This window comes from Myotis daubentonii, chromosome 3 (genome assembly GCF_963259705.1).
Source record: "Myotis daubentonii chromosome 3, mMyoDau2.1, whole genome shotgun sequence".
NCBI classification, from domain to species: domain Eukaryota; kingdom Metazoa; phylum Chordata; class Mammalia; order Chiroptera; family Vespertilionidae; genus Myotis; species Myotis daubentonii.
Window position 1 is genome coordinate 191,914,721 of NC_081842.1, and position 23,798 is coordinate 191,938,518.

Consider the following 23,798-nt stretch of genomic DNA (forward strand, 5'->3'; position numbering starts at 1 on the left):
ATATTGAATCTAGGTATATTGGTTATATTTCTCTTTTTCTGTATGTTTAAAAAGAATCACAATAGCACTGGCCGGGTAGCTCAGTTGGTTCGAGCATCGTCCCAATATGCCAAGGCTTGATCCCCTGTCAGGGCACATACAGGAATCAACTAAAGAATGTATAAGTAACTGGAACAATAAATCAACGTGTTTTTTTTTTTTAAATATATTTTATTGATTTTTTTTACAGAGAGGAAGGGAGAGAGATAGTCAGAAACATCGATGAGAGAGAAACATCCATCAGCTGCCTCCTGCACATCTCCCACTGGGGATGTGCCCGCAACCCAGGTACATGCCCTTGACCGGAATCGAACCTGGGACCTTTCAGTCCGCAGGCCGATGCTCTATCCTCTGAGCCAAACTGGCTTTGGCAGCATTTCTTACTCTTTCTCCCTCTCCCTCGCCAGGTCATTTCTTACATAAGGATTTTATTTAAAATCCTGAAAGAAAAAGATAGCACCCTACAAGATAGGCTCTAATCGTCCCATTTCTTTTTTTTAAAAAATATATTTTTATTGATTTTTTACAGAGAGGAAAGGAAAGGGATAGAGAATTAGAAACATAGAGCAGCTGCTTTCTGCACACCCCCCACTGGGGACAGAGCTCACAACCAAGGTGCATGCCCTGGACCAGAATCAAACCTGGGATCCTTCAGTCCGAGGCCCAATGCTCTAACCACTGAGCAAAGTCAGTTAGGGCTAATCTTTCCATTTCACAGAGGAAGACACTGAGGCTTGGGTGTTAACTGTCACAGGTCACTCAGCTGGAAAGTGGCACAGTGGGGGGACAGCTTTTGCATGTTCCAGCCTCGTAAGCTCTTCTGTTCCACCCAAAAGCTCCTAGTGACCCAAACACCCCCGGACCCAAATCCAGCCAACTTCCATTTCTCGGACACCTTGGGTACACCCCCTAGTCTAGTTTCCAAGCCAACTACTGTACTCATGTCTCATAAGTCTTTTTAGGTATTTTAGTGTTGATTCAGCTGCATTAGGCTTAGTTTTTTCATTTTTGGTCAAAACATGATTATCTGGCCTTTGGGGTGGAAGGTGAAGTGTGAGAAGGCAGTGCTCTCAGGGTGGGATTGTTCCTGGTGAGTGGGTGGCTGAGACTGAGCCCTGGAATAGTTAGGGAAAGGCAACAAAAGATCCGCCCCCCCACCCCTACCCTATGGACTGAGGCCCAGTACTCTAGTCCAGGGGTGTGGCCAGAGTCTGCAAGACCTCTCTGCAAGGGGACTGTTCAACCTTCACAGAACAAACATCTCCAATACAGTGCCTCACTGGCTCCTAGCACAATTTCTGGACAGTTCCCCACGGACCCCCTGGATGTCTGGCCTCTGGGGTGCCAGGCTGACTGCTAACCTGTAGAGGCCTCTGCCTTGAGGGTGGTCTGAGCACAAAACTGAAATATCTCCCCAGACCCTGAAGGCCCCATCTCTTCCATGGGCTACTTTCCTGATCTCCCATCGCACTTCCCATCCGCTGACGGCTGTGCCCTCATCCATGCCTGGCCTGCTGCTGAAACAGGAAGGGGGCAAGGCGCCTGGGGGTGTGCAGGGCTGGCTTATCGTGGCTGAAAGCCACACGGCAGCGTTTGACACTAACAACATTTAGATCATGTTGTACGCTAAGCACTCAACCCAGACCATTACCAAGCACATGACCGACATGTTTGCTGAACATCACCTTCACTCCTGGGTGAATAAATAGACGGCGGGCATGTGACAAACACTGAGAACCTGGGGCCTTTCCCACCCAGGAAGAGAGCAGCCCTAGGACCTGAGGTCCTGACATTTCTACTTGCAAACTCCCAACTCTGTCGGAAAGAAAAGCATCAAAGCCATTCGAGATGAGTTCATATAGAATATATTTCACTCTTTAAAAATAAAACTTTCAGCATAGCTAACATCTGTACAACCTACAAAAATAAACATCTTCATATAAATAATTTATGTGGTAGGAGGTAGGCAGGGATACAGAGAGCCTACCCAGGAGTCACCAGGCAGTGGGGGTCGGGACCGGCAAAGGGTGCTAGAGGGTCCCTCAGGCTTGGTGGGCTGGGGGCAGCAGTGTGGGGTGCTGGTTTTACTCCTACCCGGACACAGGGACAGGCACGCGGGACCCAGTGTGGGAGGCTGCTCACAGCCTAGGTGCTGGTTCTGTGCAGACGTCAGGGAGGTCTGTGATGGCCTGTGATGGCCGAGTCAGGGGAGGGGGTGCAGGCAGCAGGCGGCAGCAGCAGAGCTCTCCCGGAGTCCGCCCTGCACTCAGTAACCACCCACTGCTTTCCAGTGACTTCATGTGGCCCAAGCAGGGCCTCCATGCTTCAGCTGCGCTTTCACTCCGGGGCTGGACATGGTCCCCTAGAAGTGAGGTTGCTGGAGCCGGTGGCAGCCGGTGTGGCAGCAGGGGACCAAGGAGGCTCATCAGAGGCTGGGTGGATGTAGGCACCGGGCAGTGGGGGCGGGTGGAGGGCCACGGTCATGGAGGTAGTCACTCTGGCGAAGCTCTGGGGCAGGGTGGGGGACAACCCCCACCTGAGCCCTCCTGCTCGTGGAGCTGGGGGCCTCAGGGCCTCGGGGCTCTCCTTGTACATCTGCACCACCTGGGGAGAGACACCGGCCCGTGAGCGCAGGGCTGGAGCCCCGATCCCCTCAGTACCTGCCTGGTGCATTGCCATGGCTGTTGGGAAGCTGGGCCCTTGTTGGCCTCCAGCAGGATATGACACCTGCCAAGGGACAGGTGTCAAGGCCTGGACAAACCGTGCACCTTGCTCTGGACCCTGGAGGCTAAGGTGGGTTCTGTAAAGAAGCCAGGAGAGATGCGGGGCAGGCCACGGTGTCGGGGCAAAGGGGAGGCTGCCGCCTTCAGTTGGTAGCGCCTTGTGGGGAGGATCCTTGGGAGCTGAGCCCTGACTCTTGGCCGCTGAGGGCACTTTGTTCTGGCTCTGACCCTTTCCCTGCCTGTCCCACTCCGTCCCCTGGGCCAGGAGCAGAGGGAGGGCCTGGTCACCTCTGGTGGGGGGCCCAGGATGGACAGCAGCACAGGCAGCAGCACGAGCCCATGGAGGAGGCCCAGGAGTGTGAGCACCGTCAGCACCACGAAGAAGTACCTGGCGGGGGTGGGAGGTCAGCCTGGGCAGGCCCCGAGGTCAGCACGGGCAGCCCTGCCCCCCTGCCCCCCTGCCCTGCGCACCCCTCTACCTTACGATGAAGTCAAAGTTGGAACCAGCAAGCATGAGCAGACCCAGCAACGTGGAGACGGCCCCATCGGTCACTGGGGCGAACGTGTGCTCAAGGGCCCGGGCAGCCCGCAGGTTCCGGCTGCCCTGGGTGGTCAGGAAGCCCTGGGGGAACAAGTGGTCGGGAGCGGCTCCTCAGCCAGCTCTGCTGGGTGCCCGCCGCCGTCATCTGCCCCTGGGGCACCCATGCCCTGACCCACAGGAGGCCGATGCGCCGAGCGCCTGGGAGCTGTCCAGGCAGCGTGCACGAGTCCGTTTAGGTGGCACTGTACAGAGATGTGTCTGGTGAGACACAGAGCACTGTCCACAACAGGTTGGCAAACTACAGCCCGTCACCTGTTTTTGTAAATAAAGTTTTGTTTAAACACAGCCACACCCATTCACTTCTGTAGTGTCTGTCTCTGCTTTGAGGCTACAATGGCAGAGATGCAATGGAGACTATAGGACTCGCCAAGCCCAAAATATTTACCACCTGGGCCTTTACAGAAACAGCTGGCCTCCCTGGCCTGGGAGGTGGACACCACCGTGCTGTCACTTCTCAGGGCGGCGTTTCTATTCTTTGCACTTCTCTGCATGCTGCCTTCTGCCCCCTCCCCCCCGCAGGGGTATAGTTCTTATGATCAGAACAGTAACAGGGCTATTGTGAGTGGAAAAAGAAGGGAGCTGTTTGTGTTGGTGCCTCCAGCTGGTCGAGGCCCCTCGACATCCCACTCCTCCCTGTGGGGGAGCTTGAAGCTTTGCCAGGCCGGTGCCTGCCTCCATTCTCCGGCCTCTGTCTTGCCAGGAGCCCGCCTGCCCCGCATTGCCATCTGCCTCCATCCGTTTCTCTGACCCCCTTCACAGTGAGGCCACCCAAAAGCAGCACTGGGTCCCGTTTTCTCTCCCTCCACTCTGCTCAGGGGTCTGTCCCTTGTCTCGACTGCAATGGCTGCTTATTTATTTGCTTACTTGCTTACCACTGTCCTCTAGTCCAGGGGTCCTCAAACTTTTTAAACAGGGGGCCAGTTCACTGTCCCTCAGACCGTTGGAGGGCCAGACTATAGTTTAAAAAAAAAACTATGAACACATTCCTATGCACACTGCACATATCTTATTTTGAAGTAAAACGGGAACAAATACAATATTTGTATTTGCATGTGGCCCGCGGGCCGTAGTTTGCCCACGGCTGCTCTAGAATATAAGCTCCTTGAAGGTAAAGCCTGCCTGTACTGCTATCAAAGCCCCAATTCCTAAGTAGTCCCCAGCACATAGTAGGTGCTTGGTAAGTATTTGCTGCATCCTGAATCAGCTGGCCCACGCCTCCCCCAGTGCCTATGCTCACCAGAGCCACATGGACTGTGAACTCGACACCGATGCCCACAGAGGCCACAAGGATCACCACGGGGATGGCGCTCAGCTTGATGCCCAGGAAACCCATGATGCCAAAGAGCTCCACGGTCATCACTGCCAGGACCAGCACCTGGGGAGGGCAGAGCTCAGCCAGGGCTCCTGGGAGGAGGGGTGATGGGACGGGCAGGAGAGGGTGGGGAGCCCTGGGTCTCTCCAGCGCCAACCCTGCAGAGACTCACTATGAGGCCGGCTGTCCAGGGGTTGAGCAGCAGCAGGGCACAGACGAGGAAAGTGCACACCAGCAGGATGCAGACCGCCAGCAGGAAGCAGCGCCGCAGGCCCAGGTACTGCTCCCAGAAGAGGAAGGGGGAGCCGCTGGGGTAGGCACGCACCCCGGCCTGGCCTGCCTCGGCGCATGCTGCCCGGGCCCCCTCGATGGCCTCCACAAAGTCCTCCGTCTTCTGGAGGCCGCGCAGTAGGAAGGGGAACTGGGCAAACTCCAGGGGCTGGGCCGCCGGGACTGTGGAGGGGAGGGGGCGGCAAGGAGAGGAGGGGTGGCCGGTGAGCAGTGGGCAGGGCCTTCGGGTAGGGCCTGTGTGGCCCAGGCTGAGGCTCTTCTGCCCCCCTCCCCCTCCCCTTGGGACTCACTGCGCAGGTTCTCCCCGGTGGTGTCGTACTTGTCGTGCAGCCACTCGGGGGGTGGGGGGTAGAAGTTGGCCTGCGAGGCCGCCAGGCCCAGGGGGTCACTGCTCACCCACACGGTCAGCCCCACGTAGAAGAGCTCGGGTGGAACCAGCCCCTCCGTGTCCACCAGTTTCCTCGTGGTCAGCTGCGGAGGCAGGGAGGGCTGAAGGCCTGGGCCCCTGAGGCCGGGTCCCCTGTGCCCCCGAGCCGTCCAGCCCTCCCCCCACCTGGCTGAAATCCAGAGGCTCCCGGGCATCCCCGGTCTGGATGAGCAGCTTGTAGGCCAGGGCCCCATCCTCAGAGCCATTGCGGTAGGAGTGGCGGGTAATGCGCCCAGAAGCCCAGTCCTGGTCAAACGCAGCCTGGATTCCTGGGGAGGACAGGGAGGGTGCAGTCAGCCGGGGCCGGGGTTCTGCCGGCAGCAGCCTCCCGCAGTCCCCTGGCCTCACCCTGCAGCCAGTTGCGGTAATAGTGCAGCCAGGTGCGGGGCGCCTGAGTGGCAGGTGGCGGCAGCACGGCCTTGAGGGAACTGAAGCGCTGGTGCAGATCAAAGAGGGCGCGTTGGGCGTGGGCGTAGTCAAAGCCACCCTGTGTCACCAGGGCCACCTCGTACAGGGAGAAGTACCTGAGCTGGGCGCTCAGGAAGGCATGCTCCTTGGTGCCCCGCGGCACCACGTCGGTCAGGGCCAGCCCGTCCTGCACCCAGGTCGCTCCGTAGAGGCTCAGGCCCAGAAGAGCCCCAAAGAGGACCAGCACCACAGCCTGTGGGAGACGACAGCTCCGATGGAGGCCCAGGGACACCCCCAGCCAGCGGGTGGTGGGCTCGGCCCCTGCCCTTCTTGGGGCCCAGGACACCTAAGTGCCTGCCCCCGTCCGCCCCCACTCCTCTGGGCTTGGACCCTTTTTTTTTTTTTACAGAGAGGAAGGGAGAGGCATAGAGAGTTAGAAACATCATCAGCTGCCTCCTGCACACCTCCTACTGGGGATGTGCCTGCAACCCAGGTACATGCCCTCGACCGGAATCGAATCTGGGACCCTTTAGTCCGCAGGCTGACGCTCCATCCACTGAGCCAAACCGGTTAGGGCAAGGGCTTGGACTCTTACCTTGGCGCGTGACTGGAGCAGCAAGGGTGCAAACTGATGGCGGGCAAAATGGGCAAGAGTCCAGCGGGCACAGGGCAGAGACTTGTAGGCTGCCTTCTGCCTTGTCCCCTCCTCCTGGCCCAGAAGGTCCCGAGTGGACCCTCCCGGGCTGAACAGCTCAGAGCTCAGTGGGTCAGAAGGTGGAGGCACCAGGTGGGCTTGGGGAGGCAGGCTGGTGATCACATGCTGGCTGCCGGCGTCACAGTGGGCGAAGGCGTGAACGGTGGCCGTCAGGTGGGCAATGCCCACGGGTCCTGTCCTGTCCGCCAGCTCCTGGGGCAGAATCTGAATCACCCGAGCAGAACAGGGGCTGAAAGGCAGAGAGACGGGTGACAGGTCTGTGCCGGGAAATGCCAGTGAGGGGACAGGATGGGGGTGCCAGGGGAGGACAGCCTGGTGGGGTGGAGGGGGGGGCAGGGGCAGCACCTGGAGAAGCAGCAGAGCACATCGAGGCGCTGGCAGTGGCGCCGGCGCAGGTCCAGGCTGAGGACCGCTGGGAAGACGAGCATCACGGCTGCGAAGTTGCAGCCGACCACGACGGCCGCCTGGGGACGGACAGGGCGGGCGCAGAGGCCGGGTGAAGCAGGCCTGCCCGCCTGCCCCGCCCTGCCTGCCCGGCCCTCCTCCTGAAGCCTCACCTGCAAGGAGAAGGCCCGCAGCGCGGGGACGGGGACCAGGGCGGCCATGAAGAAGGCCGCCATGTTGCTGACGGACGTGAGAGCCACGCTGGGGCCCGTGCGGAGCAGGCACTCGCCCAGGCGCTCCTGTCAGGACAGGGAGGGGCCTGAGTCGTCGGGGTGCCGTGAAGGGGAGGCGTGGGGACGTGGGCGGCCGAGGAGGGACAATGACCACACAGCGGCTAAGAGTCCCTGAGCCCACGTGCGGCCCACACACTGTTCCAAGCACTCACTGATCCGCCCGTCAACCTTTCTGACACGAGCACAGTGATTACATCCACTACAGATGAGGGGGCTGAGCAGAGAGGTAAATTACCAGGCCAGGCCACCCAAACCAAGAGGCTCTTAACCCCCGGGCTGAACGCAGACAGGCCCAGGCTGCAGACGGAAGCGCACCTGCAGAGGGGTGCCAGGTGGGGCCTCTGCGAAGGCGTGTGCCAGCAGGAATATGTCATCCACGCCGATGCCCAGTGCCAAGAAGGGCAGCACCTAGAGGGGCACAGGGCGGGCAGCTGGAGGAGCCGAGGAGCCTGAGCTGTGGGCACCCACGTCTGCCCTGCCTCCCGCTGTACCTGGGTGGTGGCAGCATTGAAGGCGATGCCGAGCAGGGCGCAGAGCCCGAGGCCTGAGGCCACTGCCAGGGCCACCAGCAGCACCCCGGCGAGGCCCACGGCACCCTGGGACTGGGCACAGTCCCACCGTAGCATCGTCACACAGGCGTAGGCCAGCTGCGGGGAGAGAGGGCGGTCTGGGACAGGGGTCCCCGGGGCAGGCACCGGGCGGAGGGGGGCAAGGTGCCAGGGGCGGGACCCACCATGAGCAGATAGCCTCCGGCCACGCGGGCAGCGCTGACTTCAGAGAAGGCCTGCAGGATGTCATCCAGGGTGGCGGAGGAGAAGGCGTGGATCTGCTGGGACGCGTTCTCGGGCAGGGCCTCCTGGGCCAGCTGGAGACACAGGGTGGGTCTGAGGGGCAGGAGGAGGCGCGGCCTCAGGGCGCCGCCCTGCCCTTCTCCACGCTGACCTGCACGAAGCGCCGCTGCCAGGCCTGCAGCACGGTGCCCGCCTGCTCCTCGCTCCAGCCGATGTCGTGCGTCTGGTAGTCGCCCCGGAAGTGCTCGTACAGCTGGCGGGGGCTCATCAGCAGGAAGGTGCTCTGCAGGGCCTCGGCCCTGGTGGGGGCAGGGGTCCGGGTCAGCGCTGGCCTGGATGCCGGGGGGGGGGCGTGCCGGGGGCTCTTGACCGAGCTGCCTGGAATCGGAGCGTGAATTCCCAGCCTGGGGTCCCCTTGCCAAGTCCCAGGAGGGCCCTACCTGAGCAGCTGTCCTTGGGGGCTCCTGGCCATGCCTCCCAGCAGCAATTCCTCCTGCCAGTGCATGAACTTGTGGGAGAAGCCGTGGCAGCCCCCGCTCAGTTCCTGAGCCACACGGGGAGCCTGGAGGGGACAGAGGAGGGTCATCACTCAGGGCTCTGGCTGAGGGGAACCAGGTCCCTGGGCCGGTCCCTTCAGGAACCACGGAGCTCTGCAGGCCTGAAGGGCAGATAACTTCTCCTGAGCTTCTTGCCTGGGCTGCGGTGACCTGCAGAGACGAGGCGAGGCCGCAGGGCGGAGCAGGGGCCTGGGCTAGGCTTCTGGGAGGAGCTGGCGCAATTGGGTGCGTTTTGGGGAAAGGCCCATATTCACAGGGACACTCGGGAAACTAAGCATGCTTAGCTACTTTTTCTCAGTTTCCCTGTACAAGTCTGTTTTGACAAAGTCCAGCCTTTCTGGCTTAGAAAAGGACACAGGAATTCTTGTGCCACGGGCAGGTTCCCTGGGAGAACGGAATGAGAACGGAACACTAGGTGTCTGCACAGTGGGGACAGGGTAACAATATCCGGGAAACGGGGGGCAGAGCTCAGATGCTCCCTCCCATCCCAGGAAGAGAGGAGGGAAAAGCCAGGAAGACAGCCTTTCCCTGGCAGGCCTGCTGGAACCCACCTGCCTGCTGTGGTGGTTGGGAGCGCTAGGCGGGCAGTGAGGGTCGTCAGGGTTCAGACAGGGCCGCCCCACGTAGGCCTGGCCCACCTGTGCCTTGGCGAGCAGCTCCCGGAAGCCCTCAAGGGAGGCGAAGGGGCCCAGCTCCTCCAGCAGCTGCTCGGGGTCCAGGTTGGTCCACTGGATGTCGGGACGGCCGCTGAGGGGAGAGCCCGTGGCTGGTGAGAATCAGGGACCGATTCCCACCCTCCAAACTGCTGCGAGGGGACCCGGGCTGTACCCCAGCTCCTCCGCGTGGAGGGAATGCAGGCGCGGCTTCCCAGAGCCCCCAGGCTGCTGCAGTAGCCGGGGATGGAGGCAAGGGGCGAGGATGGACATCAGGACAGACGGGAAAGGCTCAGGAAAGCCGGGGGAGTCCCTTCCCAAGCCGTCTACCCTGAGTTCTCGCACACAACCACATGGGCACTGCTCCGAACAGGTTTCCCTTCTGGCCCGGGCAGCAGCGTAGCAGGTACCCAGGTAACTCTCCTTGGCACAGTCTCTTTCTGGGGATCTTTCAAAAAATCTTGGCTCAGGTCCTACAGACCTTCGTGTTTTGTCCCGTCTAGATAAGACAGGTCTGCCTTTCCTTTGGGGCGAGGAGATGGGGGATGCGGAGAGAGCCGGGCAGCCCTGCTCTGACCGTGGCCTGGGAGGTCATTGGGCCCTTGGTAAGGTTTTGATCGCTTTTACTCCCACCCCTCTTTTCTGCTGGAGATGTCCCTGCACCCACCCAAGACAAGGCAGGGCCCCGGGTGGGGGGCGGGAGAGGGGGAGGGGGGCACTCACGGCAAGTAGGCAGAGCCCCCTTGGAGCTTGGCTCCCTCCCAGAAGCAGTCGAGGGGGGTGAGGATCACGCACGGGAACAGCTTCTCAATCATCTGCCAGGGACACCCCAGGCCCCATGAGTCCTGCCTCAGGGATCCTTTCTCCATGACCTTTGTGTGGTCCCTCCACACCCCCCACCTCCCGACTCGGCCTGGGGACTCAGCTCCCGGAGTCTCCCCTCCTTCAGGAAAGGCTCCACCTCCACCCACCCCGCACAGAACAGCTCAGGAGACTCACCCGCTCAATCATCCCATTTTCAATGAGGGGAACTCCTGACTTGTAGCAGATTTTGTTCAAGTCCCAGGACCTGCAGTAGCCGGGGCACAGGCAGGAGGTCAGCAGAGGGGCATTCCCACTCCAGCCCTGCCCTCGCATGCCTCACCCCCGGCTGCTCGGGGACCAGCCAGACTCACTTTCCATAGAGTGATACTTGCACTTTGCTGGCGGTGAGGGCTGCCTGGAGGTGGAGGCGCAGTGCCTCAGGTGTGAGGACATTCTCCCCCTCCTGGCGCGAGGTCTGTATCAACATCTGGGAGGTGTACGCAGCCTCCTCGCCCAGCTTCTCCTTGGTGTACTGCAGCTCCTGGCTCACCCGGCTGCCCACTGCCAGAGCGAGGGGGAGAGCGCAGGGGGTCAGACTCTGGGGGATGTGGGGCCCTAGCCCACGATGCCCCCCAGGACCAGTGGGAGAAGTGCTGCTGAGCCCTCCCCCACCTTCTCCCTGATGGCCACCCCGACGCCCCGGCTCAGAACGGGAGTCCGCAGGAAAGCCAGAGCCTAGTGGTGTGGCCCTATGGGATTCTCGCGTGGTCTAAGAGCTGACGTGAACCAACTGGCTAGGTTTGGGGCAAAAAACTAAAACATGAGACATCAGTTTGAGCTGGGCCAGGGCTGGGGTGATGGGCACCGTGCTGAGGGAGCCCTCACTCAGTTCCTCTCTGAGCTGGTGGGGAAGACGAGGTGACAAAAGGGGCCAATAGGGAGGCTGCCCTAAAGGAGCGGGGCTGGGCCGGCTCCTGGTGCAGGCTGCCCAGGCAGTGACTACAGTCACACCGTCCTGCCAAGAGGGCAGGGCAGGGAGCGCCTGGAAACAGTGGGCCTGCCGTGGCACAGGCGAGGGGAGGATCGCAGGCTCATAGTGTGACACCTTCACACACTGGGCCCCTCACACAGGAAGTCCCTGGACTCAGCTCATGACCCTGGCAGCGGTGACAGCAAAGTGGGCCAAGGGGAGGAAAGGGCTCCCGATCCCTTTCACCAGGCTCCCTGCCAGACACCAGGGGTCCCAGTGCCAGGCCCGCCTCGGCCTCCGCAGTCTCCGTGCCCCTCCCGCCCTGCACGGTGCTGGCCATGGAGTCAGGCTCTGTCCCTGGGCTTGGGGAGGCGAGGAGCTGACTGGTTTGGAGGAGGGCGAGGGGCTTGGTGCCCTTGGTCTGGTCTTAGACCCAGTTCTGCCTCTACCTACCTGGGCCCACACGCACTGCCTCTCTGAGATGCCAGTCCCACTGGCATCATCGTGCTCCCCAATCTTTTTCAAACCCACATAATCTTCTCACTCATGAGAGCCCCAAACCCTTGGTTCCCCCCAAAACAGATCTGCCTTACTTACATTCCCCCCACCCAAACCCCATTTCTGGCCCTCCCTCCACGAACCCAGTTTCACACAGCCACCCTGCCCCCTTCCACTTACTCTTTTCTTTTTTGAGAGAGGAAGGAAGGGAAAGGGAGGGAGAAAGGGATGGGGGGTTGGGGAGAAAGAGAGAAAGAGACTTCGATTGCTTACCTCCCATACGAGCCCTGACCAGGAATCAAACCTGCAACCTTTTGGTGTATGGGATGATGCTCTAACCACTGAGAAACCTGGCCAGGGCATCCACCTACCCTTTTTCTCCCCCCTGACTCCCCACTCCTCTCCCAGGCCTGTGCTACAGTGCTTATGTCACCAAGCTCAGGCCAGAGCTGCCACGAGGAAGGATGGGAGGGGAGGACAGGGATCAGCTCCCCATAGTGAGTGGGTGTGCTGAGGGGAAGGAGGGAGGGCAGAAGGAAGGAACCCAGAGAGAACTAATAAGAAAGCAGGAGAAAGAAACACTGACAATTTCAAATACAACATCAAAGAGAATAAAGAATCCTGAGAAAAAACGAGGAGGGAAAAGATAAACCTTGGCTGACAGTGACATGATAGATATGGGGACAGATGACCTGGGATGTATTATACGAGCGAAAAGAGAGCGCGGGTGCAGGGGAGAGCACGCAGCCTCTGTGCAGACCTGGCTTTGAGCCTTGGCTCTGACACTCAGTCTGTGCTTGGGGCAAAGTACGTTCTTAGTCTCTGACCCTCAATTTCCTGTAAAACAGAGACAACGCCTACCTCGGTAGAATTACAATAAATGCAGGCACAGTCCTTACAAAATTGCCCAGCACGTAGTAGGCACAGATTACTCAATCGTTGCTGGGAGAGAAATGATGTGACAGAAAAATGAGAAAGAACTGGAGAAAAAAATGACTGTAAGTGAGCGGGGAGGAAATAGAATGGGAGGAGACATCAAAATCGACATTTGCACCTGAGCCGGTTTGGCTCAGTGACTGGAAGGGTCCCGGATTCGAATCCGATCAGGGGCGTGTTCCTCAGTTGCGATTTGATCCCCAGCCCCGGTCCGGGCTCTTGTGGAGGCAACCAATCGATGTGTCTCTCACATCAACGCTTCTCTCTGTCTCTCCCGCCCCCCCTTTTACTCTCTCTAGAAATCAATGAAAATATATCCTTGAGTGAGGATTAATAACAACAAAAATCGATATTTGTTAAAACTTTCATGCCTACAAAAGGGAGAATATAACTAGTCAGCCATCATGGGCATGGAAAAAGCCCACCTTATAACTAATCCTATAAATGCAAATTAAAAAGGGCAATAGCCCTAGCTGGTTTGGCTCACTGGATAGAGCGTCGGCCTGGGGACTGAGGGGTCCCGGGTTTGGTTCTGGTCAAGGGCATGTGCCTTGGTTGTGGGCACATCCCCAGTAGGGGGTGTGCAGGAGGCAGCTGCTGCATGTTTCTCTCTTATCGATGTTTCTAACTCTCTATCCCTCTCCCTTCCTCTCTGCAAAAAATCAATAAAATATATTTTTTTAAAAAGAGCAATACTATCTATCAAATTAGCAAAAATAAAATGTTGATAGCACTCATTGCTGGCTTATAAGAGTGATAGGCCGTAACCGGTTTGGCTTAGTGGATAGAGCGTCGGCCTGCGGACTGAAGGGTCCCAGGTTTGATTCCGGTCAAGGGCATGTACCTTGGTTGCGGGCACATCCCCAGTAGGGGATGTGCAGGAGGCAGCTGATCGATGTTTCTCTCTCATCGATGTTTCTAACTCTCTCTCTCTCCCCCTTCCTCTCTGTAAAAAAAAACAATAAAAATATATTAAAAATATATATATTTAAAAGAGTGATAGAAACATCAACGATGAGAGAGAATCATTGCTCAGCCGCCTCCTGCACACCCCCCACTGGGGATTAAGCTCGAAACCTGGGCATGTGCCTTGACAGGGAATCGAACTGTAACCTCCTGGTTCATAGGTCGACGCTCAACCACTGAACCACGCTGGCTGGGCGATTTAAAAAAAGGAGTTAGATTGTGGAGGGCCTAGAAAGTGTGCTAAGAAGGTTGGCCTTGATTCTGGAGCCTCCCCAGCACCTACAGAAAGTGATGGAGGGACTCTTAACAGGGACGGACTAGGCAAGATTTGGATGCACCACAGGAGGGCAGTGTGGAGGCAGATTTGAAGGTGAGAGGGACAGGATCAGCCCCTCTCTAACAGACCTTGCTTTCCTTGGCCATCCCCTGAAGGGCCTAATGATTCAGGGAAGCTGAGCCCCTTCCCAGCCTGGGGGGAATGAGGGGGTTGTGGGGTAGGGGGAGGAGGGTATCTGATTAGTCTATTACAGTGGTTGGCAAACCGTGGCGGCTCGGCAAACCGCAGCTCAGGAGCCACACATGGCTCTTTGGCCCCTTGAGTGTGGCTCTTCCACAAAATACCGACTTCTGCGCATGGACCACGAAGTTTCAATCTCACTGTACGTGCGTGCCCGCACGTGGTATTTTGTGGAAGAGCCACACTCGAGGGGCCAAAGAGCTGCATGTGGCTCGCGAGCCGTGGTGTGCCGACCACGGGTCTAAGAAGTCAATCACAGTCATTCCACTGCCTTCCCCAGTGAAGAATTTAGGCACAGGGTGCTGCCCATTCTTGCCAACGTGACCATAGTGGGAAGTGAGCTGGGAGGCTTCTGGTACTGAAGCAACCATGACAAGGAGGTGACAAGTCTGAGGACGAAAGCCCAACACGCTGAGGAAGGCAGAGGAGAAAGGTACTTAGGCATTAGTCCTGAGGTTGCTGAATTAACCACCCTGGAACTTCTCTACTGTCTACTGCCAGGTTTCCTGTTGCAGGGGATGACAACTCCATCTTCTCCCTTCCTCCCCCCCGCTTTCCTTTCTCTTTCATGTGGCTAAAAGCATTCCAAACGATACAATCAGAAATGTCCTGCGGGAGAGTGAGAAAGGCTTCCACTGGCCAATGTCAAGGGCCATTGGGATATTTATAACATCAATCACAGTCCATACGAAATTATCAACTTAGAAGCAAGCCTGCTGTATTTGGTCAAACATTTAATTAACTCACCCCTAATGCCTTAGCAGGTCCAGACCAAATGATTTCTCGGGCCTTATATGGGCCTGGGGGCTGGATGTTCCCCACCCCTGAACTAGAGCAATGGCCACGAAGGTGAGAAGGAGGGTCTGTAATGAGAGAAGGTAAGAAGGAAGAATTTGCTGGTTTAGTAACCAATTAGGTGAGCAAGGAGAACTGAGGCTGACCTCTAAGGTTATAGAAAGAAAATCTAAATATTTCAATGGATTTCAGTGGTTCTACCAACTGCTGATGTGTGGCCATCCCTTGCCTTCTAGATAGAATGGCGATGTATTTCTTATTTTCAGGGACAGCTCCAATTTCAAACCATCTCTATCACTGTTTCTGTAAGTACCAGTTGGGCTATATGTTGTGATTTTCATTTTAACAATCTACTTCTGAGACCTTTTGTTTTTTCTTTAAATTAATCAGGAAGGACAAGTCGCATTCCAACTCTCACCAAGGCAAAGCTGGAGCTGGAGAAGACCCTGAACTCTGGTCTAGAACTCGGATAGCCAATGTCTTGCTTCTTTCTTTGCTTTCTGTGTTAGTAAAATGGAAAGGAATAAAACGTTCCTTTCCATCCTCACCTAGATTAGCTCCTCACTGAATAGGGCAGTGATGGTGAACCTATGACATGTGTGTCAGAGGTGACACGCGAACTCATTTTTTTGGTTGATTTTTCTCTGTTAAATGGCATTTAAATATATAAAATAAATATCAAAAATATAAGTCTTTGTTTTACTATGGTTGCAAAGATCAAAAAATTTCTATACGTGACACGGCACCAGAATTAAGTTAGGGTTTTTCAAAATGCTGACACGCCGAGCTCAAAAGGTTCACCATCACTGGAATAGGGCATTGCTGGGAGAAGCCTCACTACAGAATATGGAGAAAAGATCAGGTCAAGATGACTGCTTTAACCTCTCCCCCAGCCCAAGCCAGTACAGGACAGAACGGTATTCTAAATAAAGGAAAAAGTGCTAGGAATTGGCTACACCACTTACACCACTCTCCCAGCAACAGCAGCAAAAATCTGGTGGGATCTAGCCTGTCCTGGGCTGGGGTGTAGGGGACAGAATGAAGAAACGTGGAGGTGCAAGCAATGTTGAGATGGGGAAGATTTGCGGAATGGAGGAGGAAGAGGGGGGAGACAGCCTCCATTGTGGCAGGAAATCCAAGAGTAATTTGGGACCACCCAGGCAGCAGTGGTGTGGGTGGGGATGTGTGTATGTGCGTGTATGCACATGTGTGTCCTGGGGCTGAGGGCAGGCAGGCACGCATAAACATTGCCCTCAACCCCAGGCTGGCCTGGAGTGTGTATGTGTGTGAGTCTGCAGAGGGCTGGGGTGGGGTGGGGATGGGGTGTGGGAGCCAGGCAAGCAGGCAGGCAGGCTCTAAGAAACATCTGCTCTGGATCCCAGAGCTTGCCAGCATTTGAAGTAACTCGAGAGTGTGAGACTGTAACCTAGGCCCTGCCCTTGGGTGTGGGCCAGGGCTGGGGGAGGTTTGGGGAACCTACAAATGCAAATTTTTAGGCAAGAACAGAAGGGAGTTTGACTCTGTTAAAGGGCTGCCATATGAAAGCAGGCCCCGGGAAAGGAGATAGTTATGGCAAAATTATTACTAAGAAATAATTTTAATCTAATACTTCCATGAGGAAGTGAGGATTTGGTCTCCAGGAAGTGCAGATTGACTAAATGGTTGCAGGGGGCTGGAGGCCTGGGGCCTGGGACCACTCCCTGGAGCCTAGTCAGCCCCCAGCTCTAACTGCTGGTCTCCAGGTCAGATGGGATTTCTCCCTGCCTTCTCTTGTACAACATAATCATATTCTGCGTTGTATCATATTCCAGTACATGTTTTACTTTGCTACTAAAAGATGGGTCTTTTTAAAAAAAATTGCCTCTGCAAATCCTGCCATGTAGTTCAAAAATACACATGAAAGGCGGGCAGTGAATGCTAGACACACACTCACAGATGGCTATTCTATATACGTACTCACAGACCCCATCAGATGTTCACTACGGGTGTGGGCGGGAGCAGGGCTGCCAGGTGCTGGGGCGCCGGCGGGCAGGTGTTCCCTCCAGACCCAGAGCCAAGTCCACTAGAACTCAGTACCAGCTCCCCACTCTGTTCTTCTTTTTTAAAAATTGATTTCAGAGAGGAAGGGAGAGGGACAGAAAAATAGAAACATCAATGATGACAGAGACTCATTGATGGGCTGCCTCCTGCATGCCCCCTACTGGGGACCGATCCAGCAACCTGGGCATTGGAAATGGCCAGGAAACAGAACCCTGCATGACCTCTTGGTTCCCAGGTCAAGGCTCAACCAGTGAGTCACCTGGGCCAGGCCTCACTCTGTTCTTGTCTGGGGCTCACCATACCCCAGGAGCTCAGTGTCTACAACTCACCTTCCACCCAGAGCTGTTCTAGGTCTGTCTCAATGATGGCCACACGGAGGCCCAGTGCCAGGGCCCCAAAGGCCAGCAGTCCCAGGAAGAGCACTTTGCCACAGTGTCTCTGGATCCTGCAGCCCAGTGAGAAGAGCAGGCCCTGGAAGTAAGCACGAAGCCAGAGCGGAGCCTTCAGGCTCCCAGCTAGGATCTGGGATGGGAAGAGAAGGGTCAGTCGGCATTACTGCAACAAGGCACAGAATCCTTCCCTTTCCTCCCTATGTGCACCCTCGGCCAAGCCCTAGCTTCTTGGTTTCTGGGTGCAGGACAGGGTGGACCTACACAGTCACAGGGCTAAACATGGAGTAAGACTGAACTCCATTTCCTGTTCTCCTACCCAATGCACACGAAGGAAGGCAGAGCCCTGTTTTCTGAGAGTAGGATACATATATACGCACCTGTTCTCAGGTAGAAAGGGGTGAAGCCACAGACACTCTCACTGGCGGAAAACAGACACACACACACACACCCCTTTCCCGGGCAGGCAGTAACACAAGGCACTTAGAGACGCCCCACCTTGCACCGACCTGAGTGCCAGACCCGGGGGTCCCAATCTTCCTTTCCCGGCTTCCCCTCCACTCACCTGGGGCGCTGCGGATCCAGCTGGCGGGGTGTAGTCCGGAGGCAGCTCCCCGAGGGGTGGCCGCCGAGCCATGCTGGCGGGAGTGGGGGGGCTGGGCGCCCCCAGCCCGCGTTATCTGGGAGCCCCCATAGGCTGGTCCGATCCCCCTGTACCGCTCGGGCGCGGGGCGTGGGAGAGGGTCGGGGGCAGGCGCGCGGCGGGGGCCGTGACCCAGAGGCGAGCGAGGCGGACTGAGTCCCGCGTGCCCGCAGAGCTACAGCCCGCGACGCCCGCGCGGCTCGAGGTGGCGACCGCAGTGCCGAGGAAGCGTCTGTAGCCCCAGAAAAAGGGCGAGGGCAGGGGCGACGCTCTCCCATTGGCTGAGGGGCCGGCAAATTACCCAGATCCGCGCGGCCCGGATCTGCTGCTAGGCAACGGCGCCGCGGGGGGTAGCGCAGGAGACCACCCAGGCAGGGCCACCCCTCGCCTGGCCTCGCCTCTCCGCCTGCCCCGGGGGCCCTGGGGAGGAGGAGGGAGGGAGCTCCCGGAGAGCGAGGCGCTGGCCAAGTAAAGTAGGGAAAGGCCGATGCTGAGAAAGGCAAGACACAAACCCTTCTTTCCACGCTTCTCTGTCTCCAGTCTTGCCCCGTTCAGTCCACTCTTTGCACCGCGAGGCCAGTCATCTCTCTCAAAAGCAAATCTAACTCCAAAACACAAAGCCCACTTGGAGCACAGCGCTCAACATTCTAGCCGTTTCTCCTCCCATCGTCTCTTCACACCCATCCCGTGTTTCTTCCAGCCCCGCAGAGCCACATGGAATTTCCTAAAAGCACCGCCTCGCGTTGCTGCCTTTGTACATGTCGTGGCAGACAACCTTCAGAACTGAACAGACAACCTTCAGAACTGAACATGCGTCAGTCACCTCTCCTTGAAGCCTTCCTCGATTCCCCCTCCCTCCGACAGTTTGCTTCTCCCTTTGCACTCCTTATAGCACTCAACTTACGTATTTATGATTGCATTTGTGATAATTCATGTACTTGAAAGTCTGCCTCCCTCACAAGACGACAAGTAGATGCTCAGTAATTGTTGAGTGAGTCACTGAGAGTTGCGGAAATCAGGGTGGAAAGGCCTGGAAACAGGAAATAGTCCCTTTATTAAACTTTCATCAACTATCCCATCTGAGTGTGCTATTCCTGCCAGGTTCCTGACTCGATTAACCATGACTGCAGAGGAGGGTAAAATCAATATTCTAAAGTTTGGGAAAAAGAATCTCCAATAAATTCATTACTCAAACACAATTACTACTATCTCCGGCCAATTTCTTGGTCAGTTCTTCTAGACTTGTTTATCATTACATCATAAATATATTTGGTGTTACTACATAGTCTTTGTATCAACCATTTGGAGACGGTCCTTAGGACAGATTCCCAGAAGTGGGGGTGTTGGGGTTGGGTCTTGTTACAGATTGCCAAACTGCTTTCTGAAAACTTGTGTCAATTACCATCAGCTCCAGAGCCTGGGGAAGGGAATCTAGGCTGAGGGGGTGAACAGCTAACAGGTTTGTGGCTTCCACTGGTCCATTCATGTAGCAAAATGCCTATGGTACATTTTGATGCTATTGGCCAAGTAGTAACTACACATTAAAAGCAGCATATGTTCATAGCACTTTCTTCCTCCCTGTCATGGAGCAGTGAGTGGGTCCTGTTCTGGATAAAAATAGTATGCCCTGAGCCATTCTCTGGAAATGGAAACAGCCCCTGAAGGAGGCTGAATGGGCCTCTACATTGTTCATGGGCTACAGCCAAAGATGGGTATGGCTGGGTGTCACCAGGACTGCAAGTGGAGAAAATTTGCTGTAAGTAGCTCTTGAGACCTCCTTCCTTCTTTTTTTTTTTTTTTTTAAACGCATTTTATTGATTTTTTTACAGAGAGGAAGGGAGAGGGATAGAGAGTTAGAAACATCAATGAGAGAGAAACATCGATCAGCTGCCTCCTGCACACTCCCTACTGCGGATGTGCCCACAACCAAGGTACATGCCCTTGACCGGAATTGAACCTAGGACCCTTGAGTCTGCAGGCTGATGCTCTATCTACTGAGCCAAACCGGTCAGGGCGAGACCTCCTTCCTTCTAATCAGACTCTGCAAGACATAAGGTCAATGGAGAAATAGATTTGTAATCGCCTGGGCCTTGGGACTCTGCTTCCACAGCAGGCCCACCATTGCTAACAACTGTGGCGAAGGCCAGCATGTTTATGGGTGCTCCCAGGGTAGGGCCTACCTGGTGAGGAAACGTTTTGCCTTGTAGTTCAAAGACCAGAGTGGGAGAAATTGGTTTGGAGTTCCAACCATTCCCACCCAGAGCCTAGAGCTCTCTGGCTACCGAAATGACTTCCTTCTCCCCAACCAAGTGATTTCCTGAGTGCAGCAGAGCTCAGCCAGGGCGAGCTGAAGCACAGACCCCAGGGAACAGGAAGGGAAGTAGAAGCGCACTTCTCTCTAAAAGCAGCCCGCTTCCCTGTGGAACAGCCTGGGTCACTGTCACTTCTACTGGACCTAGGCATGGGTTCTGGGCTCAAACTGAAGAAGTTGTGCCAAGAATAACAAGAGAAAAGCAATCTAATTAAATTCATTATTAACAAGGAATGGATCCAATTACTGATTAATGAGACCAACATCCCTCAGGGTTTCTTATGTGTCCTTTGCTAAACTCGGGGGTTGCAGAGGACCTGCTTTTTTGGATGTTCATAGCGTAAGGGGGAGCTGGAATCCTCAGGGAGGTTTCCAGGAGTGAGGAACTGGATCAGAAGTGGGAGGATGACTGGATCTAAAGGAAGGGGTGATTCAAGGTCTGAATCTTCAATTTACTGGCTGTGAGATACTGGGTAAGTCACATAATCTTTGACACTGACATAAGGATTAAATGAGGTAATATATATGGCCAGGAAATGGGAGCGCTCTCTTTGTCTCTCTCTGTCTCTCTGTCTCTGTCTCTCTCTCTCTCTCTCTCACACACACACACACACACACACACATGTTGAGTGAAGTGTGGCTTCAGGGTAGGGTCCATGTGGGAGAAGCCAGGGCAGGCCTCTTTCCATGGCACTCCCCCAAGCTCCTCATTCACTAGCTGTGGGCTGGCTTCTGTTATCTGGGCCAGGCAGAGTCAATGACCTTGAGGTGTGGAGGGGCCTGGCAATCCCTACTGACACCCATTACGTTTAGACCCAAGCCTGGGAATGTATGCCCCTTCCCAGTTGGTAGCTTTTGGTCAATTGTACCTGTCAAGTCTCTAGTGCCAGAGGCTGCAACCAGAGATCAGAGAATGCCTTTCCCCTTGAGGGTGGGGGAAGGAGAGAGGCGAAGAATCCAAGGAGAATCTGCCCATTTATCCATGGCAGAAGAGCCATGATGCAATCCTTCTGGGTGGTGGCAGACGGCTCAGGTCAAGGACAGGTCATCCTGGCCTCCAGGAGAATGTGTTCTCCTGCCCAGCCTTTCCCTGTCAGCTCCCTCATAGCTGAGCTTTCTAGACCTTCTATCTGGGTGGCCCTTCCCACACTCCTCTCCCCCTTCCTCAAACACATTTAACTATTTAGAATGCAGCATACAAAGGCCTGGCTTATGTACCTCCTTAGGGGTAGGGATGGCTATGAATAAAAAAAGTATGCTCTCTGCAAATTCTCTGGGAATAGGAACAGCTTATAAACTAGGCTGTGCAGGCCCCTGGATCGCTCTTGGGGCTCCAGGTAGAGACAACCCCTCCCCCCTCCTTCGCCCCCCATGGATGGGATTGCAAAAGGAAGAATAATGTGGGGAAGGACTGGGAAGTGTAGCCTTGGTCTTGGAGGGCAACCTTGGCAGTCAATTCCCTTACAGGCTCAGGGAGCTCTTGCCAGCAGGTAAGGGGACAGTGGAGGAGAAATTCCTGGAGTGGTAGCCATCCATCAAATTTTGTCTGACCTGGCAGGGTCCCAGAGCCCTGTTCCTCCACACCTCCCCAGTCCTCCCTGATTTGGCACAGAAGGCTGCTTTCTTCCAGTTCCCGCAGGGAGCATCGCTGGGAGAGGCAGGGCAGATCCTATCAACGCTTCCTGCCTGGCTCCCCTGGCTTCTGTCCCACGGAGAGGTGGCTGGCCCGTGGACATTCAGTTGTGCACTATATCTCAGACACACTCAAACCCTCTGTAGCTGCTGCCAAAAAGAAACAAAAACTGTCCCTGCCTTCCGGCAGACAAATAGAGCAAAGAGAAGAGAAATCAAAGCATCTTGGGCACCCGGCCAGTCCTGGAGTTACAGAGACAATAGCAGCAGTGTCCTGAGCTGGGGGCTGCTCCCACCTGGGACTCAAACGCAGCAAGGCCTTCCCCTGGGGAGTCCTTGCCTAGTCTGTTTCCTGGAGTCGGGGCTGCTCATGTGCTCAAGGGAAGGCGGAGGAGAGGTTTTCCTCCGACTGTCAGGGCTTCCAAGGGCTCAGTGGGGAAGATCGGGAAGAGATATGGGAAGGATCTGGGACAGTTCAACCAATCCCTTCTCCTTCCCCACCCACCCTCCCTCCGAACCGACCCAGCTCCGTCCGTTTTTGTGGTCAAGGAGCAGCCTTCTGGCCTCTCGGACCACCCAGACCTCAAGGGTCAGAAAGCTCTGAGAGGTGACAAAACCCGAGAAAGGGCCTTAAAGTTACCTAGTCCAGCCCTGGACAGTGTTACTCAGTGGTCAGAGCACGGGCCCCTGCACCAAAGGGTTGCGGGTTTGCTTCCCGGTCAAGGGTGTTCAAGAGTCAGGGCTTACTGTAAGGGAGGCAACCAATTGATGTGTCTCTCTCACACTGATGTTTCTCTCTCTCTCCCCGTCTCCTCCCTTCTACTCTCTATGAAAATCAATGGGAAAAATATCCTCAGGTGAGGATTAACAACAAAATATCACCCAGTCCAACCTTCCTAGTTTGCAGATGGGGAAACTCAGGGACAGAAGAGAGGCAGTGATTTGGCCAAAGCCAAACAGCATTACAGAGGGCAGGTCTTCCTCCATCCAGGCCAGGCCTGTCTCCAGCATCATCTGGGCCCCACGAATTTAATTTCAGTGCCAAAGGGGACCATTCTGGGTGCCACCACAGTTCATTATTCTCACTTCTGCTGCAGTTAATCCAACCACTTCTGCTGGGCTATTTCTGCACACTTTCAGGAACCTTGTCTGACCTGAAAGTGGGAAGAATGTGAAGCTCTAGAGCTCCCAAGAAGGCTGGTGGAGGTGGAGCTCCCCCGGGGAAGGAATGCTCTTTTACTCAGCCTCTCACAAGTTCAATAAGAACAACACTAAGATTCAGGCACGATTACTCAAATTAACTTGAGAGACTTCAGATTTTTGAAGCAATGTAGAAACCAGTCTGTTTATAATTACTGCCACCCACAGTGAGCACATCAAGAGAAACCTTTACTTTGTTAATTCCAGGAGGTGAAATCTCACCCCAGGAACCACTTTTATCTTCCACCAAACTCCTGCAGGTTGTAAAAGCAGTACAGGGAGCGGCAAGAGCAGAGTGTCCGAGTTTGGGAGTGGGTGGTGAAGGGAAGGTGGCTAGGACTCCAGAAGAGCTGTGAGTATGGAAATCTCATTTCTCAATTATCTGAAGCAGGAGCGTCTGTATAATTAGGGAATAGGGGAGTGCACCTGGAGAAGAGTCAGATTTTCAAACCATGATATAGTTTCCTGGCTCTTCCTCACCAGGTTGAACAGACCTCATTAAGGGGAGGTGGAAAGGGGTCTGGCTCTCAGACCATGGCTTTCTTTTATTGTTCTTGCTGCCACTAAAACCGGTGAGGATATTGATGGCCAGGCAGGGGCTGCCTTCAGCTTGCTTTAAGGGTCTCTAAGGGACAATAGTTGAGCTGGAGAAATTGGCTACAGGCTGTGAGGGTAGGGAGGGAATGACAGGGGTAAGAGGCTGAGGCTGGGGATGGGGTCATGGCAGGGGCTGGGAATCTGTGTGGCAGGTAGTCTGGGGGCAGAGTGGTAAGTCCTGGGCTGAGGGTCAGGGGCCAGGCTGCCCAAATCAGCAGCTGTAGAGGGAGCACGACATGCAGAGATGGCACTGCCAGCAGCTAGGCCTATGGGCCAGGGACTGAAGTACTTCCAGACCCTTTCAGG

At 55.8% G+C, this 23,798-nt stretch overlaps 1 protein-coding gene across 12 annotated transcripts; it reads right to left on the minus strand.

Annotated features, from left to right (window-relative positions):
• Nucleotides 1-1,887: 1,887 nt before the first annotated feature.
• On the minus strand, nt 1,888-18,533 carry PTCH2 (patched 2). 12 transcript variants are annotated; one of them, XM_059689925.1, is made up of 22 exons: nt 17,675-18,524; nt 17,050-17,242; nt 10,370-10,559; nt 10,194-10,263; nt 9,918-10,009; nt 9,093-9,288; nt 8,425-8,546; nt 8,136-8,283; nt 7,927-8,058; nt 7,685-7,840; nt 7,509-7,601; nt 7,074-7,199; nt 6,862-6,980; nt 6,397-6,745; nt 5,918-6,054; nt 5,742-5,829; nt 5,257-5,662; nt 4,848-5,128; nt 4,601-4,738; nt 3,242-3,384; nt 3,051-3,150; nt 1,888-2,643 (listed from the first exon to the last, which is right to left on the minus strand). In XM_059689925.1, exons 1-22 carry the CDS (start codon nt 17,744-17,746, stop codon nt 2,377-2,379), a joined length of 3,618 nt encoding a protein of 1,205 aa, XP_059545908.1. In that variant the 5' UTR covers nt 17,747-18,524; the 3' UTR covers nt 1,888-2,376. The 12 variants fall into 12 exon arrangements, 11 of the variants coding, with proteins under 11 accessions (XP_059545908.1, XP_059545907.1, XP_059545912.1 ...); XM_059689924.1 differs by having other exon boundaries at nt 5,257-5,437; nt 5,520-5,662; nt 5,742-6,054; nt 17,675-18,522; XM_059689929.1 differs by lacking the exon at nt 17,675-18,524 and adding an exon at nt 14,633-14,748 and having other exon boundaries at nt 5,257-5,437; nt 5,520-5,662; nt 5,742-6,054; nt 17,050-17,665.
• Nucleotides 18,534-23,798: the final 5,265 nt, after the last annotated feature.

Excerpts from the sequence above, each read along its gene's own strand:
- PTCH2 (XM_059689924.1), bottom strand. The coding sequence starts at position 17,746 with ATGGCTCGGCGGCCACCCCTCGGGGAGCTGCCTCCGGACTACACCCCG. Across the intron at positions 3,151-3,241 it reads AACTTTGACTTCATCGTAAG|GTACTTCTTCGTGGTGCTGA; the intron begins GTAGAGGGGTGC and ends CACCCCCGCCAG. Across the intron at positions 2,644-3,050 it reads TCCTGGGCCCCCCACCAGAG|GTGGTGCAGATGTACAAGGA; the intron begins GTGACCAGGCCC and ends GTCTCTCCCCAG.